This window comes from Symphodus melops (assembly GCF_947650265.1).
Source record: "Symphodus melops genome assembly, chromosome: 4".
NCBI classification, from domain to species: domain Eukaryota; kingdom Metazoa; phylum Chordata; class Actinopteri; order Labriformes; family Labridae; genus Symphodus; species Symphodus melops.
The window spans coordinates 11153996-11175709 of NC_136694.1; the positions used below are offsets into that span (position 1 = coordinate 11153996).

Consider the following 21714-nt stretch of genomic DNA (forward strand, 5'->3'; position numbering starts at 1 on the left):
GAAGTCTCCTGACGGCCTCTCACAAGAGTCAGAACGGAGAAAGCATGCTAATACAGTGCGCTGTGGCACAAAGATGCTCCTTCGCTGGCATCAACTGTGAATTACCAGACATTATTTTGTTTCCAGTTGAGAGCCATCGATGGTTGGACCTTATTTTAGACGATACAAATGCTTTGTGAGGCGGCTCCTTGATGGAGTGTCCATGTCAAGCTCATGAGACTCTGATCACTACGAACCATTGTGGCTTAAAGGGCGCTAAATCGGGATTCAATGATTGATTCAACTCGCGATACGATTCACGACACCGGGTTCACAATACGAATCCTTCACGATTACAAAGTGAGACTAAAAAAGGTTGTAATGGATTTAGTATTTCTGGGACTAATATGTTTATGTATTTGACAAGTTCAGTTCCAGACGGACACCAAATCCACATAACAAAACGACTCAGCTCTGCATTGATGACAACAAAGAAGATGCTGGTTTTTGTTTGATAATGAGGATTTGAGGATGGTTTGATGCTGTTTCGAGCTCTAAAGAACATCCGTCCGTGTTGTTCTTTGCCTCTGTGCGTCGCCTGTCAGCACCTGTGTGTCCCATTTTTTTAAAGCTGTTGGTTTGCACTCACGGACGTTGTTTCCTCCTTGTCTCGATCCTCGCTTGCGTTTTACTCCCCGATGTATTCTGCTTTGGATAAAAGCGAAGTGAACTGATGAATGGTCACGTTAATGTACTTAGTGAAAGTAATCACAGCTTGATAATACACATCCTGCCCACACACGGCCATGGAAACATCTAGAGAGTCACAGACTGTTTACAAAGGTGAAGTAGTCAAAGTGACATCTAGAGCTGAAACGATTCCTCGAATTACTCGAATAATTCGATTACAAAAATTCATCGAGGAATTTTCGCTGCCTCGAGGCTTCGTTAAGTTTTTTTTTTTGCGTCATCAAAACTTTGGTATGAGTATAAAACACATTTAATGTAGCTGCAGCTACCTGCTCCTCTCTCTAACACGCGCACGCACACGCGAGCACGGCGTGCCCCTTTTAACTTTTAGTCAGCACATCCGTGATCCAGACGACCCAGTAGGGAACACGTGATCCGGTCAAACGGTCGGCTTTTCTCCGTTCACTCTCTCCGTGTTTGCAGCTAACATAACGATAGCAGCGTCCTCTCACAGTCTCTGTCATAGACGCGTTTATGGTCTCTGTAGTCTGTGAGCGTGCTGAATGCACGCGCTGCAGGAGCAGACAGAGATACACCTTTAACAATAAACAGGCTGATTATATGAAATGTCTGATGTCTTCAAAGCTAAATCAAGACAAAACTTGTTTGTGGAATAATAATTTAGCAAATATATATTTAAAGTTTCTCAATTTCCTTATCTGACATAATGATTGATTCTGTGATTGATTCAACAGAACATAATGCTTTCTCAATTAAATGTACTGTAACAGATTTGTAGGCTACACTAAACACTATTTGCTATTTCAGCCATTAAAACGTGTTTGGCCTCTTTCTCTTAAACCTTTTGTATTTTATTTTGTCTCACACTTGTGTTTATATATCTATATTTTCATTCTGTAACACTTGGTGCTTTAATAGATAGAGGGGACCCTGATTGAATCAAGTGTGGTGCCTTGCTTATTGCGATATTTATAGTTGTCTGTTCGTCCCCCGCTGAACATTCCCCCCCCTGCTGCTAAGTAAAGGACTGACCTGAATGTGCCGGCGTCTTCTTTCAAAAAACGAAGATTGTCGTTAAGAGCAAGATATCGACCGTGCAGACTCGGGCACAGCTGGTGTGATGGAACATTTGATTTGTTTGTACTGAAGTGGTAGTGACTGTTATTTATAATATTCTGCAAATATACAATCAGTTCAGCCGCATGTGATGTAGCTTTTTATAGCAGTTTCATGAAGTGATTCATGTCTTACAGAGCTACATGATCCAGCCACTCAGCTCAGTCTAACTGTAGTCAGCGACACGAGAAGTCACCATCGTCTCATGGTTTTTATGTGAGTTTATCATCACTGGGTGAGGAATATGGATGTTCTTTGTGGCTATTTGAATTTAGACTATTGGGCTAGTCCTATCACATCATTATTAGCAGAGTGTGGCTAACGTTAGCAGTGCAGGCTCGCCGACCTTTGATCCTCCTCACAGGTTCAGTGCGGTGATGCATTGCTTTGGTTGAGTTTAAGGTGACACAGCCGACTGTATTCAATTCAAGACCAGCACTGATGGCCTATTTAACCCTGTCATTACTGTGACGAGAAGAAAAAGAGGGAATAACTTCATTCCTTCAGAAATAGTTTTTTTTTTTACCCCTTGGGTTACGGTCTAAGCGAGTGACACGCCCCCTGCACACAAGATGATGATTTTTCAGCCATATTTCAGGTCTCTGTCTTGATCATGCCCTGTCTCTGCCTTGGTCTCGACTCGGTCTGAGTTCCTAAATGTCTCGGCCTCAGATCACTCTGGTCTCGGTTCGTGTGGTCTTCACTACAACACTCGCCGACAGACGAGTTAAACTTCATTTTCCAGATCTAAAAAGTGCAAAACTGCACTCCTCCAGTGAGATGCCATTTGTACACTTTGCTTGTTGTCATCTGTGTAGAACAGCATGAATACAGTAGGCATTAATTAGAGCTTCAGTCCGTGTGTGTGTGTGTGTGTGTGTGTGTGTGTGTGTGTGTGTGTGTGTGTGTGTGTGTGTGTGTGTGTGTGTGTGTGTGTGTGTGTGTGTGTGTGTGTGTGTGTGTGTGTGTGTGTGTGTGTGTGTGTGTGTGTGTGTGTGTGTGTGTGTGTGTGTGTGTGTTAGTGCATAGCAGTTGACAAGCATAGTAGAACGGAATTGAATACAAATGTCAACAATTAGTCCGATTAGTAATGCTCGCGACAACTGGCGAGCATGCAGAGTTTATTCATTAAGACCGAGTGAGGAAATACTCAAATCGAAGCATTGTTTACATTCTGAACCATCTTTTACTCTTACAGTTCTCATTTCCTCTTTAATGACATGTCTTAATGACTCCCTGAAAACCTTCCCTGTGAAACGTGCATACACACACACACACACACACACACACACACACACACACACACACACACACACACACACACACACACACACACACACACACACACACACACACACACACAGGGATGCAGCTTGTGTCTCCCCGTCACATTAAAAAGCCAATTTCCTTTTAATAGAAACAACAGCTGGACCTGTCAGGGCCTGGGTGCTGCAGATGGAGCAAACCACTCCGGACCCTGTCCTGCAGCTTAGGCGCGGCTGCCCGTCTTATTACTGCACGAGGAGGCAGAGGTGATAACATGGAGGGGAAGAGGAGAATCTTGTGCACTCTCAGGACGCTGTGCCAAGTTTGGTTTATAATGTAAACAGCTGCAGCAGAGAGATGCTGAACTCAAAACTGTTATCATTATGAAGATGGAACACAGGATGTTTGTTCCTTCTCCTTTTTTCTGTGTGAAAACTCGTTCACTAACTCTCTCTTTCTCTCTCTCTCTCTCTCTCTCTCTCTCTCTCTCTCTCTCTCTCTACCCCCCCCTCATCCAGTGCACCTGGCTGAGTCCCAGGAGATGGCTGAATCTGCAGGAGTACCAGAGCAAGAAGCTGATGCAAGAGAGCGGGGTGGCTGTCCAGCGCTTCTATGTGGCCGACACAGCTTCTGAGGCACTGCAGGCTGCAAAGAGACTCAGTGAGTAGAGAGCAGTGCAGTTCATCTACTCCTTCTCCAGCACATTGGACGAGTTATCACTGTGTTATCACCGTGTCCAGTCGTCCAGTTATTCAGATTGATGAAAAAGGTTCTCAAGCTTACATGGCAGCGATTTCAATCAGTCGGTCATTACTTGTTTGGCGCCAATTCATGACAAGACGCGAAACGCTTCAGAGAATGCAGGTGAAAAAACCTTACTCGTTGTTGTGTTCCAAAAGAAAAATTGGATGGGGGGAGACGGGACAATGTTGCCTTCCCTTTACCTCAGGACTGGGAAGTCGGAGTTGGGAATGGCGTCACAACTGAGTTGAGCGTGTTACAGGTTGGAAAAGCAACATGGACACCTCCAGGCAGGAGAACCTTTCTTTTGTCAGCTAATGCCAGAAGATAAAAACACACTAGGTGATAGTTTGTGCATGACAACATGTCCACAGAGGGACCTTGCATGATACTCCTGCACAAGAAGGAGCAAACGGCTAATAGACACAATAAAGAGGTGGAGGTCGAGGCAGGCCGTGCACGAACGAGGACGGCAGTGCTTGTGGAGACCACACAGCCTGATTGGTGGTTGCTGGGCGTCGGGTGGGAGGAGAAAATATGTGGTCAGTAACTCAGATGTACAGATAGCAGTAATATGATGTGAATGCACAGAGAGAGGAAATCAAGGTGCCAGTCACCCCCGTAGTCTTGGTCCATTTCCTTTTATCTCCATTTGGTTAAGAGTTCTTTATATATTATTACTGTGTTCAAATAACAAGTTAGTGGTATTTTATTTTACACTGTTATTTGGTTTCAATTTCTGTGTTTTCAAACGTTTATATAATGTTGAACTAAACGGTGTTTCGTGGCTCTCTGGCCCTGCTACAGGATGTGCAAATAGCCATGTCTAATCAGGGTGGAAGTTGTATCAAGTTTAATTGCATCTTTCTGCTCTTTGCTCCTGGTTTTTTTTTTTATTTTTTTTTTTTTAATAAGTGTAATGGTTCATTGGCTGATTTATTCACGTTTTATTTCTTTATTTATTTATCTGAAATCCTTGGCTACATTTTGGATCGTTGCCCCCACAGAAAGGCAAGGATGTGACTCAGTCCTTATTGTATTCTTTCAACACTCACAAACACATTGTCCTCTCATGAACAACGATGGTTTAACACATATTTGTGTGCACCCACACAGAGATTGCTTTTTCATCCCCTACATTTCCTGTGCGACTGTTTTTCTTTCCTCCACACAAAACTACCATACAGTACAGTTTGTGTATCCACCCTCAGCAGCCATATATTTTATTCAGTGTCCTCTTCAACTACAGCAGAGACTCCCTGATAACGCACCCAGGTCTGTTGTCAACCAGCAAGGTGCCACTCTTCCTCCCGCCGCCTCTGGGCTCCAGCGCCTAGGGTGCTGCTTTCAGCGGGCCGAGCTGCAATGCAGACAAGATAAACTAAATAGATGCAAGATGATTTATTTTCATGACAGAACCTATATTGCTTCGTGTGCAAAGACATGGGAGTGACAGAAAACTCAGGGCAAAGGAGTTAAAGGAAGCAGACAGCCTTACAAAAACCAAGACTGGATTCAAGGGGAAGATTTTCTCAGCTCACAATCTCTCAACTTTGGCACTAACAAGTCAGATACTGTATAGCAGTTTGAAAAAGTTCAGACGCTGCATGCATGGCATTTGTGTCCTTGCACTCAAAAAGTGGCATGTTTGGGCGATTGTAAATGTATCTCCTTGTTAAACTGCCAAAAGTCCATGTTGTGCAGAGAGAAAGAGGAACTTTACAAAAAATGTGCATTAAAGGGATTTATTGTTAGTTTAGGTTATTGCATGACTGCTGTTAAAACCCATTTAATAGTGTCCTCAACCGACATTTGAAGTGAAGCTGCAGGGAACACTTTTTGTTGCGCTCCATTGCTCTCCAGAAATGAAAGAGACACGTGCTAAATCAGGTCTTAATTAGCAGCAGTGCGTTCAGATTAACTCGGCTGTGGTTGTGACCATTTACATATTGAGCGTTCAACTCCGCAGCTAAATGAGAAACCTTCGCCAAAGCCATTTCTTGCAGCTGTGACAGTAATTTGCGGTTGACTTAGTAAATCAGAAGAAAAAAAGAAGAAAAAAAAAACCAAACAAGCTTTGGTCAGTGTTCTAGTGCATGTGCGTGTGTAGTTTTTCACACTTCGTACCATAAACCATTTCTGGCAAACTAGCAATGCATGCAAGTGAGCATCTAGTGACGCTTCATTTCTTCACGTACACATGGATGTGTAAGGCTCACTCGGAGACGATGTTGGGTCGCAGATGATTGTGATGCAAGATGATGGGAAAGAGGGGGGATCAGTAACCTCTTTAGTTAAGATCTGCTTGGCTGTAACACAAACTGAGACTGTAAAGCGTGTGGACCCTGGGGGTGTCTGAGAGGAGGCAGGATGTGAAGCCAGCTCTGGATTGTGCTCTTTTTCATGGCGTTCCAGTGTTAGAGGACACGGGGTATGATTCTGCACGGGGGACCTGAGCTGACCAAGAGTGACTCCAATGCATTTATGTGTGGTTTGGTATCCTGCTGTGAGCTCCCCCCCCCCCCCCCCCCCCCCGACACACAATACAATAAACCAGTCAAGCATTGAAGCACAGGCAGGCACAGATGAATGGCATGCGTTAGCTAAGCTTGCCCATATAAGCACACAATCACAAAGACACTCGCACACGTGCACTCCAACCAGCATTCTCCTCTCTGCTGCACTCACTTAACCATGAAGTGGTTAAGTTGACAGTTCAATTGCAGCTATGCTATATAGAACCTCCTCTCACTTCTCTCATGTACTGTAGTGCTCTAACTCTCCTAAAGTGGACACAGATTGATTTGTTCATTTACCGCTGAGGGCAAAGCGCTTAAAATCTTTCTCCTTCTCTATCAAAACCTAAAAAAAAATAAAAAAAGTATTCGACATGGACCATTGATTCCATTTAACTTGAATGACAACTCTTAGGGGAGAGTTCACATCTTGGCAGATGGGTGACTCACAACCAGCTAATGGCTCATGGAAAGTAGGGTTTGATTTCTGAGGCCCCATACTGTGTAAGCGTCGTGGGGAGTTATCAAAAAGTCCTACGTTTTTGTCACATGTGCTCCAGTGGGAGACTCGGAGAACGGCCCACTTACTTCTGCTGTCTGTCCAGAATCAATGACCCTGATCCACTCTTATGGCAGAGCTTTTAATTATTATGATCTGAATGTGACAGCACACTCACCTAGCTGTACTTTGAACAATAACTTCTGGACCTTGGAGTGACATAACGCAACTTTGAAATGAAAATTTAAAGAAGCTTGATCTTTTTTTTTTGTTAACTTCTCACAGTTTTGGATTATTGTATTTTGGCTGTCTCTCCTCGGCATTTAGGGATTTACTCCTTTACTGGTTGTACTGCTAAGATGCCACTCTTTTATGCTTCCAAAAGGTAAAATTAAAGCAGTAAATAGGGAAAGTACAGGCAAAATGTTTCTCTAGAAGAGTCAATAATTGATGTGTGTTATATGATGCTGCTGTGAACCTGTTAATTCAGCAGCACTTCTATTTCTTAGTTTCTAAAATTGTTTACCTTCACTGGTCACAACAAATAAGGTAGGTGGTTTATTGGTAACCCAACTTTCAACCCATTACAAAAATATCCAGTAACAATCTTTTCCCTGTGCACTCGAGACTCAGAGCTTCATCAGGCTGATAAAACAAACAAAGAGTAGTGTAAAAACTGTAATGATGGGAGATGTACAGAAAACTAGGTTTACGTTATTTAAAAACTTAATAATTTAAAAAACTTAAATTATAAAAGAAAAACAAAAAAAACATGGTTTAGTTATTTAGTTTCACTAAATGTGATACCAATTTCAATACACTGAAATATACACTAATACTGATTGTATGGGACACAATGTATACTTTACTGGGTTGCATCAACAAACAGACCAATCGTGATTCGTTCCGTTTATTGTTTCATTAATGTTCAATTGTGTGGTGGGAGTCAAACAAGGGGGAGTGCAGTCACTTTTTAGCTTTGTGTTGTATTGTTTTTCAGTCTTTCACTTCATGCACGGTTGGAACTTTTTTTGGACTAGTTTAATTTTGCACACATGCGTCACAGATACAAACCCACTGAGTCTTGTAGTGGCACGTCTTAGTCATAGTCACAACACAGAGCATTCCACTGACATGATTACAAATACAAAGAAACTGCAGGTGAACACTGATTTCTGGTATTTTGTTGCTGCAGGATAATGTGATGTTGGGCTGCCCAAACATTGCATTGACTTTTATACTGGTGGGAGAAAACTCAAATCAGCATAGTATCAGGATTTTATGCACGGCAACAATATATCATCTCTTGGCTGCCATGTAGGGATCTTTGTTTTATATTAATAGAAAATGTCTGTCGGGGTTGCACATATGATATTGAAGTAGTTGCATCAATAACAATTGCATAGTCTTCCTTACATGATTTGTGTTCAGTTAAGTTGGATTAGAATGAAATGCTTACAGTTCAGATTAGGGCTCAGTGTTTCCCACAATACAATACACATACAGAGGTCATGATACGATAAGATAAGATATAACTTTATTGATCCCCAATGGGGAAATTCGGGCATTGCAGCGGTACAGATTCAAAAAAAGTCAAAAACCGAATAAAAATAGTAACAAATAGTGTGGGCACAGTGTTACTGTATTTATTTATTTTTATTTTATTTTACAGGGACAATGCAGATGAACAAAAAAACTAAACAAAACAACACAAAGGCTCAGTTTCATCTGCTCTCCTTGGCCAGATCTTACAAAAGGCTCCCCTGAAAATCAAAACAAAACGTTGCTAAAAAGCTACAAATAAACTGGCAGTAATTAAGCAGACAGATCACAAGTGTAAACAAGAAGCAGCATTTCAGATCCCTCTCTGCATTGTCTGTTTACTATAATGTCAATTATGGCATATACCCTCAAGCTGTAACTGCCTTAACTTCAGCAGTGATGGGAGCACTGCGCACACACACACACACACACACACACACTACATATAATGTGAATATATGTTCTGTGTATGCCGGTTTCTACACAAAGACATGCTTACCAGTTTTGAGATATCAGAAGAGGAATTCAGTAATGAATATAGATTTGGTGAATAGATTTCGTCCTTGCTGTGGAAGCAAATCTGCACGCCAGCGCACATGCACACAAATAAACACGCAGGTATCCAAACACCTGTGCACCGCCACATCCAAAGAGAATGTGATTATACAGTCCACTTTGTGTGTCGCCTCCCGCTTGACAGATGCATCTGCTGAACAAATCTTGATGGATTTTCAGTCTGAATTCTAAATCAAAACCACATTTTCCCCCTCCCCTCCTTCGCTGTGAAAGCCCTTCATGTCCGCCAAGCCTCCCGCCTCCACCAGCAATCATTCATTGACAAAGAAAACATTGCTTCTGATTCTTATCTTCACCGCACGTCGAGTCTGTTTGATGAGTTGGAGCTACATTTTCTTTTGTAGTGAGAAGCCCTCATGTCAGGTGAGTTTGGAATCCGTTGACACGACTTTGCCATGACACAGTTATGTTGGCTACAGATCGTTTGCCTTTCTGTTGTTTTTCAAAAGTTTGTTTTCTTCACTAACTCCTCATTCACCTCCTCATCTACCTCTGTTGCTCTTTAACTTCTTTGTGCTTGGCTCGTCCTTATTGGCAGAATGACAACTAACAGAGGTGGGACGCATTTTAATTTATTTCACTCGGCTATGAATATTCAGTGTAAACAGAGCAGTCTTTATGCGTGGCTGGTAAATCTCATGTGTGCATATTAGGGGCATAATTTGATATGTTGGCTCACTTGATATTAGCGGGTTACCTTTCTATGAACTTTTTGTTGAAGCAGGTGTGTGTTTGTGTGTATGTGCATACAAAAGCAGGCAGAGTAAGTTCTGCTTGTGCATTTTGTTGTTGTGAAGTATGAAGGAGAGGGGGAAAAAAGGGCTCTATAGATCTACTCATCTAACACTAGTTGTTGTCATTTTTTTGCCATCCCGGTATGAAGGCTGCATGCTTGAAGTCACTTTGAATGTGCTTGGCTCAGGTATCCGTCATTTGAAGACATAAACATTTTGCTGGCCATGCTTTACATATTCCTTTTTTTTTTTCTTAGGAAGGAAAAGTTTTTTTGTTTTTTTTACTGGGGATTTTCAAGAGCCCCTTAAAGTCTAGTCCAGGAGGCTTTCATACTGCGCATCAGATCGCCTGTAAATAAAGGTAGTTCAAGGCTCAAGGATCCTGCTGTTATGTGTCCCTTAAAGTGACTCTTTACTGTGTGCTTGTTTAGTCCATCACTCCCGATGTGAGCGCAGACCCCCACCCCCCCACCCTAGCATTCTTTCACACAAAAACAGGCTAAGATTGAATTATTGTTTCATGTGTCTTACAATTAAAATATTGTGCCGGCCCCCTCAGGGACAACACAACATGCTGCTTTAGTCTCAAACAGAGTGTGAATTGAGGGAGAAGTAAATACACAAATAAATCTCTTTTACACTTTTGGGCAAGCAGCCATTGCAGGACACAGTGAGAGGTTCAAACAGTTATAACAATTGATTAATCCGATTCTTTGTCAAATATGTCTTTCATAATGTCAGACGTATGTTAAAAAACAAAAAGACATGATCCCACATTGAGAGGAAAATTTGAATTTCGAGGCTGCATTGAGTCTTAAAGGGAAGTGTGTTGGAGAATGCATGGCCAAGCAGGGGAGTCATGCACCAGCAAACCTGCAGGACGGACGCATAATTTCAACTCAGCTTTCCTGAAATCCAGTAGCACTGGTTTCCTATTGTTCACTGACGCACAGAGGAGAGTCTACACACAGCAGTCTCTGCTGGATGGACTCCCAGACACATCACCTCTATTTACCCATCGCCAACAGTCTTGATATTGATTTTTAAAACTCCCAGTTGAAAATAGTGTAATTACATGAGCATATTTATTATTAAAGGTGAGAATGAAAAGCTCGAGTAACAGTTATGAGACACTGTGTGGCCTTACACACATGCTGTTATTTGGTGAGGCTCCACAGTCTTTCTGCTGCTGATATCAACTGTTCTGCTGTCTCTGGCAGGGTGCAGAGAAGCATTTACACCTCCGACAGGGCCTGGCGCTGGTGTATGAGATCATCTAGAGAGTACCATATGCTTCTTCACTAACCCAAAACACTGCCTGGCCTGTACCATCTGTCATGGACGGTCCTTCCCACCGTTGGCATCTCCACAAGCTGGTCTGAAGACTTTCTCATCCATGCACCACATTTGCATTTTACCCAAGTCATCCCTCATACTTTCCTCTCGCCCATCCTGACTGGCTCACGTGCCAATAGAGATGCATCATTATGCTCTCTCACTTAATTCAGTCCCTGTATTTAGTCTGTATGCTGTCCCCATGTAATTTAAAGAACTTCTACTTCACAGACTGTGCCAGCTGGTTGGCTGAACTGTTTTCCGTAATTGGAGATGGTATTTAGTACTGATGTCCACCCTCCATTCAGAAAGTCATTTGAAACGTAAAAATACCTAAAGTCTAAAGAGATGTCAGACTCATAATTGCACTTCGTAATCGTATCTCAGAGTACCTTAACACGGGGGGGGAATGAACCAGGCCATGAGTGAGTCTAATGGGCATCAGTAAGTATCACCTACTTCAGGACTTGGTCTTTGACCAAAAATTAAGAAATGAACAACCATCAATACATGCATTTCTTAACTTGGTGAACTCGGTATGATGTAAATATTGGTTCAGTGTTTTTTGAATCTACAGTGCAAGTTTTCCGATAGTCAGTATAAAGACATCTTTGTTTCTGATGAAAATAAGTGTAACTAAAACATTTTAAACTCACACAAAGATCGGTCAGCAAATTGGGGCTGTTGCATTTTTGTTTATTTTCAAATCTATGAGACTTAAAACATTTAACTTATCCAAATCAATGTGAGCGCAGCCTAATCCTAACCTGTGTTGGAGAACTGAACTCTTTAGTCTTTTGGATCAGGAGTGGAGCGCGGGTGTTCAAAGGATTTGAGCCTTGAGTGTCTTTATTTCCAGTCTTCACATAAAATGTGCTTTTATTTTGAAAGACTGCAAATGGTACTTCTGCTACATCGTAAAGTTAGAGGAGTTAATAAAAAGAGCTAAAAGAATGACCACGAAGTGATCATGTTCTGGATGGTTAGTTTGACATCAGTTAAAGTGACGGACTCTCTTTCAGAAGGCTCCATGTTGTGGATGTATCCGTTTGTCAGCTCTGAGCTCGGACCCAGCTCGTGACAAGAGGCAGGATTACTGCTGAATGCACTTACATTTACAGTGCTTCAACTGTAACCCAACAGTCCGTCCTGAAGATCAAACGTTAGTTATAATAAGCAGACAGGCACACTAAAGCCATAAGAATGATGGCAATGTATGATTAAAAAGTGCAACAGGCTTCTTAATTTGAACTGCACCTCAAGTTCAGAGACCACAAAACTGGCCCTTACATATGAGAGAGCCATTATCTGGATGGTCCTGGCTCTAAATTGCACGTTTTATTAAGGCTATTGCAGGCTTAATTGAGCAGTGAATTTGTAAGACTCAGTGCTGTGCTATTATTTCCCTCTTTGTGCCTTCGTCCTTTGTTCATTCAAGTTCTGCTCCAATTTCGACCTCACGGTTATTCCGAGAAGTTTGTTTGGCCTGTGTTATTTGTCATGTAGTTCTTTTATACCCAGATCTCTGTGTGTGATATCAATCCTGGCTCACCAATGACTGTCATTGTAGTAGTTTGTTCTATGAATCCAAAGCTCTACTATACAGCCAATAAACACATAAGCTGTATAATTTAAATAACAATGTGTAATTCTGTACGTGTGTGTGTGTGTATATATATATATATATATATATATATATATATAGTACTCATTTTCATCATGGGATGGACAAATACAACAAACATGGTCAAGCTAAAGATACTGGCCTGACCTCTCCTGTATTTACACCCCTTCCCTTCGTTCACAGCTCCCACCAGAGCAGTCTTGTGCACTTCAACACTTCAAGTGCCTTTAAAGACCGCTTTCATCTTCCCCCTTCAGAAATGAGGCAGTGTCTCTGGTGAATAGCAGGAGCAGTTAAAGCCAAGTACAGTCGGCTAAACCGTGGCCCTTTGGCTTCTGTCTTTGTCAGAAGTAGTGAGGGAGAAGAGGACCCTCGTTAAGTTTTGTGTCTGTGTGTGTATGTACACTAGGTGGAAGAAGGCTCATACACGTCCTGTTGGTAAACTCGATGGAGGCCACAAAGCCAGCTGCTCATCTATTCAATTACATTTTTTTTACTATTTGTCTTTGAACTTGAAATGACACACAATTTCAATTCTGTTATTACTGAACCTTGCACTTGTTTTGTCATCAGACTGTGGTTACTGTTGTCCCCCTCTCTATGAACAGGATAGTTGCCAGGTAGTGGTAGACAGAGTGAAAAAGTTCTTTTTAAAATGTCCATTTCAACTAAGTTTGTGAGTGGAAACATGATGACTTATGTAATACTGTTATACAACTATGCAGGACAATCACTTTTTCTGAAGGTTAACGGCAACAGTTCTCTGATTCAGTGTCTGATAGAAAGTGTTTGGCATGATTATAAATTCTGGTGTGTTCAGACCTGAGCTCTTTGGTCCGTGTCAAACGAACTCTGGTGCGCTTTGTCCAGTAGTTAGTTTGGTTTGGTTTGGGGTGGTGTGAGTGCTCAAACAAACTGAACTGAACTCTGGTCAGCTTGAAAGCAGGGGTCTCAGTTTACTTCCAAGTGCACCAGAGTTTGGTTTGCCCTATGTACGAATGCAGTCTGAACCAAAAAACTTTGCATTGTGGGTTGGATGTGGTCAGATATTTGGTTGTCTTTAAAACGGTAATGAAGACAGATAGCAAAAAGACCGCCAACCAAATATTTCAACAAAAATGTAATTTACCTTAAAAAATGTTTTGCTCTTTTTGAACATAATGACGGCAACATGTTTCAAAAAGTTGGGACAGTTGCAAAAAACACTGGAAATGTTGTGAAATCTATTAGGCTCACTGGCAACAGGATTGTAAAATGAGAGGCTGCGTCTTTGCAAAGTAAATTTTGGTGAAAGGTTCACGGCAATATGTAGGATATACTGGGGCAAAGTGTAAAACTATCTTGAGATCTGGGGAGTCAAAATGTGACTTTTTCTTTGGAAATCATTGACCCCCTTGTTCTCTGGGCTGAAGAGCAGAATGACCACCCGGCTTGTTGTCGGCCCTCAGTTCAAAAGCTAGCATTTGTTATGGTAGGCACTGTGCAGTGAGTAAGTGCTTGGTTCGGGTCACCACGTATTTCTGTTGCTTTCATTATTGCTAAACCATATAGACGGGCTTGTTGAGCAACATATTGTGTCAAATAGACAAAGTCTTTGTTGGAAAGATTTGCTTATGTACAACACCAAAGCACTCCAGCAGTCCTCCTCGTTATACGAAACACTTGGAGAGTGCTCGAAAAAGAAAAGGTGACGCGACAGAGTGCTAAACATGATCTGGTTCCTCTTTTGCTTCCAAATGTCACAGACATTTGATATGTTTTCTGTTTTCTATTTTCAAATAAATATAAGATGTTTTTTAAAATAATAAAATTCTGATTTATTTATGTGTTATGACCCAACTTTCAAATTCAAGGTTGTTGTTTTTTTGGTTTCAAAGGAAAGTCAATAAGAATTAAGACATCTGTATATGTGTTGTTAGTTTGATGTGGGTGGTGTGAATGTGTACATTGTTCTATGGATATTCAGTCTTGTCACTGTGATGACGAGATGGAAAGAGAAGAAAATACTTACAATACAAATTCTGATAAATTAAGCACAATATGAATCAATTCTTTGATCCTGCATTTACCAGCACCATTACTACCTACAATAATGATGATAATTGAGGTAATGAAAGTGCTGATGTACGTACATGAAATTATAAAGGTTGTCTGATTTCATGGAACATCACTCTGTTTATATAGATGAATAATTAAATAACTTTGTTCCTTTGTACCTGTTCACTGTCTTTGGAGTGTTTTTGCACATTAATTGCACTTTGTTGTTATGGCAACAGCTAAATAATTAATACCATTTAAACTGTCTCTGTAACACGTGTACCAACATTGTCAATAACTAACACTAGAAATGAATTCAGCCTGTGTTTGGATTTAATTGGTTCAGACCTTGGCCTTTGGCTTCTGCTCACACTTAGTAGACTTCTGATGTTATTTTTATTTGTGTTGAACATTTGACAGTCATATTAATCATTGTAATGTTTACACATGAGACACTAATAACAGGACATTGGCACTTGGCAAATTTACAGAATCATGAAAGACGGGACATGATGGAAAACTGTCCATTGTACCAAGGGGTTTGCCTTGATGTTGAGAGTGGCTTGAGAGTTGTAGATGTGGGAAAGATGTAAATGGAAATTGGAATCCAAGTCAAATCAAGTTTATATAGCACATTTACAACAGCTTCAGCTGGCCAAAGTGCTTTACATGCACACAAACCAATACTTACCCGGACTATAATATACTATAGTCAGGGACTCAAATTATCAAAAGAATAGGAAACAATCATTCTTATAAATACACAGAATAGGTCATGGACTTGACCTATAATAGAGAGTCAGGGACTCATGAAGAAAGTAAGAGTGGATCAGGGACCCATAGAAAAGAGTCAGGGACTCATCAGTAGTGTATTTTTGATGTGTTGTGTTTCGGCCTTTTAACACAAGACACCCTCATCAAAGGTGGCAAGCTACAGGGTGATCAAACCTAAGCTTGTCTCCCATGTCCAATCATGAGAATTGCCCAGGTATTTAACTGTTGCAGATCATGGCACTATGCAAAGCAGGGGACGCCCTCTTACCTGAGTCAAGCTTAGAGCTGACCGCATACCTTGTTCAGCCTCCTCCTGGAGGTTTGGGAACTGGGTGAGGGGAGGAGGAGTATCCAGGATCTAAGTGATAGTATCCAGGATCCAGGAAGTGAGCGAGAGAAGTGGGCACCCTCCTTCAGAGACTTTTCGTGGATAGTCGTTGATAAGTCGCGTCCTTGTTTTTTATTGACGACTGATATTGCTGGCTTGGAAAAGCCCACTCAGCAGTTCAGATAGAGTCCCGGATGGAGTGGGAGGATTAGTAAGCAAGTTATGTTGTTGCTCTTTGAGCCCAGCAAGGGTCCTTCCGCTTGATCCAGATCCATTTGTTGCTTCTTTCGGCCGCCTCAGAGACTGTTCTGTCTGTCGCAGAGCTTGTCCATGGATACCAATATCTTTCAGCAGCCTGATGGTGGAAGAAGCCACAAAACCTACTTCAACTGGATAGACTTTTGCTTTCCATCCTCGTTGTTGAGCGTCTGCTGCCATTTCTGTGTAGCGCATTTCTGTTTCTTGTGTTCATAGGCCTCTTCTGTTGTTCTGGTGCCAGATCCTCGAGGACCTGGTTTTGCCTCCAGGTGTCGCGGCCTTGAATGAGGCTGGTCTTACAATCAGTCAGGATGTGCTTGAAAGTTGCTGGATTTGGGTAGAGGTCACAGGTTGGGTCCTCACCATTCCATTGGTAGAGGCTTTTTGGAGATGGGAGAACATCAACAAATATCTGTGCAGTTTTTTTTTTTTTTAAATTGTTTGGGCAGAATGTGGTACAAGTGTTATGTTAAAGGTTACATTATATCCTCGCTTTCAACAAGTTTACCTACAGTAAGTTGGATGTTTTTTTTATATACTGTACATGTATATACCAATATACTGTACCAGTATGAAGCACTGACACATACGGCACCATTAACACAGTGTTTCTTCCTCTCGAGGTCATAATTATGCATTTACAGAAAACGGGGGGAAACGGGTACATTTTTGATTGAAATAGTCCTTTTATTAAAGAGTTTAAAGAGTGACCAGCGAATTTGGGCAGCGTGACTTGCAAGCTCGTGGTCTGTGCTGAAAAAGTTTCACTGCAGCCTGAGAGCTTAACTCCTGTACTGTTGCTCGAAGGAGTGCAAACTCCTGAGAAAACAGACGGAGCTAAAAGAGTGTCAGAGCAGCACACAAACTGCACATTGACGTTACTGAATACAATCGAAATCATAATTCGTCTGTACCGGTGCAACCTATATTCTGGATTCTGAATAAAAGTGGTGCGTTGGCTGGGGAGAGGTTTCTTCACATAACCACCTCATTCCCTGCAGGGCTCTCGCTGATGGACGGAACAGCTCCTGCTCCTTCGTCACACAGGAAGATAGATGTTAGTGTGCAGTTTTCCTGTCACCAAGACCTGCCAAGATAAAACCCACCTGATGTGAAGACAACATCTGAAGGGAGCTCGTGTGAAACAAAAGGTTATTTAATACGACACTGCAGCCCACTGAAGAAAACCATTGTTGGCTGAATATTGACTGCAAACATTTGCATATCGTAAACCATTATGTTCTCCAAAAAAAGCACTGCAGCACACAGAGGTTCACAGTTCACATGAATTCGGCCTCTGTGATGATCTGCTGTCATCCAGTGCATTAGCTGACTCTCATAGGTCTTTGCTTTGCGAAGAAAAAAAAAGGTGCACATCTGAAATTGTCTTAACAGCTGTAAATAGGCTTTGCAGGGTAAACCTGCCTGTCTCTGAAAGAGCTGATTTCTGTAAGCTGCTTAGTGTTTCCACCTCCTCATTACGCACCCTAACCTATTCATGTCGTGGGTGAGACACGGAATTACTTCTCACACATTGCCTGTATCGTATTAGCGTGATGCTAATGTGCCAGTAGAAGTGAACATGCAGTCTAATGTTTGTTGACAGTGTGCTTTGCATATTTGCAGGCGGCCTTGTTTCATGTTGGAGTTAAGTCAAAGTTCACGCAGGAATGGGAAATGTACTATACTGGCCTAAAATGGACCATTATAATAGTGGGGGGTTTTTTCTCCATCCATTAGGCACCCTTCATTACTCATAGAGGAAATGGCATTGAAAGTGCTTCTCTTTCTCACCCGTCCATCAGCAGAAGCATATTTTTTGCTTTTAGAAAAGTTTTATCTGCTATTGTTCATGCTGAACTGATGAAAAATGTTCAGTCAATAATGAGAAGTGGGAACGCATGTTTGTGTAAACTCTTGGCCACTTATTTAAAATGTTTTTTTTTTATGGAGATTCTCTTAAGCACTCTGGGTTGTCTGCAGTCCAGAGGTAGCATTCTTCTTGTTAACTGTCTCACATTGTGTCTTGTGGCGACTTAATGTTGTTGCACAGGCTTCATTCTCGAGAAATGATTCTCCCTACAGATACCCCTGTGGTCATTTAGCACCCACCGCTCCACAACAGCATTATCATTACTGTCACCCCTGTGGTTGTGTTGCAGTGCAGACGTCTTAGCCAGCGGTTTGAACTGCACCTCTCTGTCACTGCGAGGAGAACTGGGCCATCTCACGGATGTCATTAGAAGTACTGTCCCCGTCTGAAAGCCAGGTGGACATGTCCTCTAATGAGGAATCAGCAGTCAGGAAAGCACCGACTGCGAGAGGTGACACACAGAGGTGCCACTGTCGGTACGGGACGCTGTGATTTGCTCCTCCACTGAGTAGACGTGAGATGGCATCATTAGAGGCAGAGACAGACGCAGGGACTGTGGGCTTAACCAGACAAGACAAGTGCGATGGGAATGATATATTTAGTCGTAGCGCACAGAGCCAAATTGTTGGTCTAAATCTCTTTTGTTTGCATCTTGTTATACAAGTCCAAACATTTGCTCTTAAAAAACTGCCTGAAGCTAGCTGACTTTGTAAAGTGTTGTGAGGTGTTTTATCATTCTCTGTTCACTTTTCAACCTCAACCAAAAATCTGCCAAAAGTTTTTTGTTTTTTTTAGCAGTTAAAATTCCAAGGCCGTAGATGGAAAACTGATCGTTTTATTTCTTTCTATGGTTCACCTGCCTTCACCGCATGAGTGGAGACCCATTTTCTGTCTGACCTTTTTGATCCGGGCAGAAACAGAAATGGTAAAAGTTTATGAAAATCTGAACTTGTTGGGAGAGCAGCAGCAGCAGCTGCATCCACTGAGATCAAGTCAAAACCTCACAAGGTGTCTTAACACTTAAACACTAACTTCTCCGTTTACTTCCTGTTCCAAAAGTGTACTCAAAAAAAAAAAAGTGCTGGCGGGGCTATTAATTAATAAATCATATCGAGGTGAGGACGAGGAGCCCGGGCCGTCTGGTGGTGTCAGTGCTCTCACTGTTTGCCTGTGGACGCACAAGGTCCTTTTGTGGCCAAGAACTTCTAAGACACCAATTCTTCCTGGAAGAAATCTCGGAATCAGTTAAAGAAATGACCGTATGTGTTTTAGAGCACCCGAGCTTCTGTGGGAGTGGCCTTCGCTGCTGTGCATTCTGGGAGTGCATGACCCAATTTCAACACAGATTCCTGTTTCAAAAGGGTGAAGTATCCCTTTAAGTCATTACCATTGCTCTCTGGCTGTATGTTCCTTTGTGCAGTATTAGATGAGGATTTCATCGTGCTGACTATTAGTCAGCCCTGATCTCTTGTGTGGCACAGATAAGAGCCCTGTGGGGAAGTGAGTCAAAAGCTCGAGCTGCTCCAGTAGCTTTCTGCAGCCATCAATATGTAGTTGACAACATAATTGAAGTTATTTAAAGACACGCCATGTGCCACTCGATGGATGCAAATGGAAGCACAGATTGTTGTTCTTTCTACTTATAGTCCTGGAATACCCCTAAATAATGCATTCTATTTCAGCTGCTGGAAACCCACTAGTCCAACAACAACAAAAAAAAACAAGACAGAATATTTAGGTCTCCATGATTTGTTTTAATGGCTTTGAACGCGATTCCAGACTCTTTATTCTCTGAAGACTCATTTCCGCCTGTTTGGCAGCAATCAAAACTCTTCCTGCATCATAACCAGGAGGTGTGCTGTCTTTATGAGCCCAGCTGCTAAAAGGAAGTCTTCTTTAGTGGTTTCCCCGAAGTGTTAATGACATTTATCTATAGGAGGGCTCCGGCTCTCTGTGGCACACGAGTGTTTGTTTTCTCACCCCTCCCAAGAGTTTTATTAGTCTACCCATTTAGCCGCCACATTACTTTCATTACTACACAAATGCATGCTGGGAATGGTCGTCCTGATCTTTTTCTCCTTTAACACAGATGGTAGCCACATCTTACACTCTCTGCATTGGCACAAAGCCCACATCTGTCCCCCGACCAGCCAGAAGCTCCCTCCTGACACAGCCTCAGAGGGCTTAATTAAAAATCGGACCTAAGCTAACATTCCTGCTCGCCTCTAGTGGACGACATGGACAAAAAGAAAGGGATGAAAAGAGAAAGGTCTTTCTAAAGAAGGAATGAGACAGAGGGGTGGAAAGGACACTGGTTGTAGAAGTAAAAAAAAAACACCTTGCCAGCTGCTGTCTCGGAGACTAGGAGTTGATTTGTACTCATTATTGGAAAATGAGCGTGGCCCGGGGATGATGACCGCATTGCTCTCATCGCATGTGATATCCCCTGTGTCCCCAAGATGTGGAGATGGAAATCTTTCTTTGCATCTTCACTGTGGGCCATTAAGGATTCTAATGGAAGCGAAGGGATTGTTTATGCAACCACAGCAGCCTTCTTGCGTCTTGGACTATATAAACTGTTTTTCTTTACGTCGCACAGATTTAGAATGAGAGGTGAAAAATAAATCAATTAATATAAAAATTGAGATTAAAAATATTCATACTCGGATACAGCTTACTGTAGCTATATTATAATATGTATTCTGCTGCATTATTGATAATACTCTGACTGCTACTATTGTCTGTCCAAACGTTTTGACTGGTTGTATATATATATATATATATATATATATATATATATATATATATATATATATATATATATATATATATATATATATATATATATATATATTATATATATATATATTATATATATATATATTATATATATATATTATTATATATATATATATATATTATATATATATATATATTATATATATATATATATATTATATATATATATATATATATATATATATATATATATATATATATATATATATACCGGTATTCATTTTATTTTTTGGGTGGCGGCTAATCAGTCACTCCATGCTAAGTGCTAAAGCTAGCTCTTTATATCAGTCTAATGCCAAATGGAGCAACAAGAAATTCAGCCAGTCTCACCAATGACTGGAGTAGATCCTAAAGTACTAATTAAAAAATAAACTTTGAATCCATAATCATTCTGAATTGAATCGTGAACATTCCCAGCCCTCATGTAGAATGCCCTTTATTAGAGTGACCTCTTCGTTTACAGATTTATTATTGCATCATCCGTTGCATGAAAACCTTAATCTCTGACACTCAAACTGCCTTTCCTGATTAGCTGGAGACATGTGCCCTTCTTTGCCCTTGTTCATGCCACTGTCTCGGTTGAACATAAAGACAATGACTTGTCTCTGATTTTACATACCGCTGCTCCTTCTTCACCCAATCCCCACTCTGCACCACACTCATTAGGGAGCGACCTTTGTCCGAGTGTTAGAGGCCATCTCATGTCTGTCCTATTACCAGATAATGGTCACCCTGCTCTTTACTATGCCCCATGTTCTCTGTGATCTTTAAGGACATTGTTATCCTCTCCATGAGTTCACACGGAGAGTGGAGTTTGGTTTTACAACTGTATTTTGCCTGAAGAAGAGAATTGTTCACTTTTTTCTTTGTTTGAATCTTTCTTTCCCTCTCATTGTATATCTCATTTGAAGAAGTTACCTTGTATTATCAGCACATTGCTTTCCCACTGCCAATCCACTACTGCTGATATTGCTACAATATCTTGTTGTGTGCCGCATAATGAGCA

The 21714-nt window shown here is 41.4% G+C and overlaps 1 protein-coding gene across 2 annotated transcripts in view; it reads left to right on the forward strand.

Moving 5' to 3' along the window:
• The window catches only part of suclg2 (succinate-CoA ligase GDP-forming subunit beta), a 106811-nt gene that overhangs the window by 22968 nt on the left and 62129 nt on the right, over positions 1–21714 (forward strand). For both annotated transcript variants that reach the window (XM_079341284.1, XM_079341285.1), the window contains exon 3: positions 3591–3732. In XM_079341284.1, the coding sequence (XP_079197410.1) occupies positions 3591–3732 (142 nt within the window). The remainder of the gene's footprint in view (positions 1–3590; positions 3733–21714) is intronic.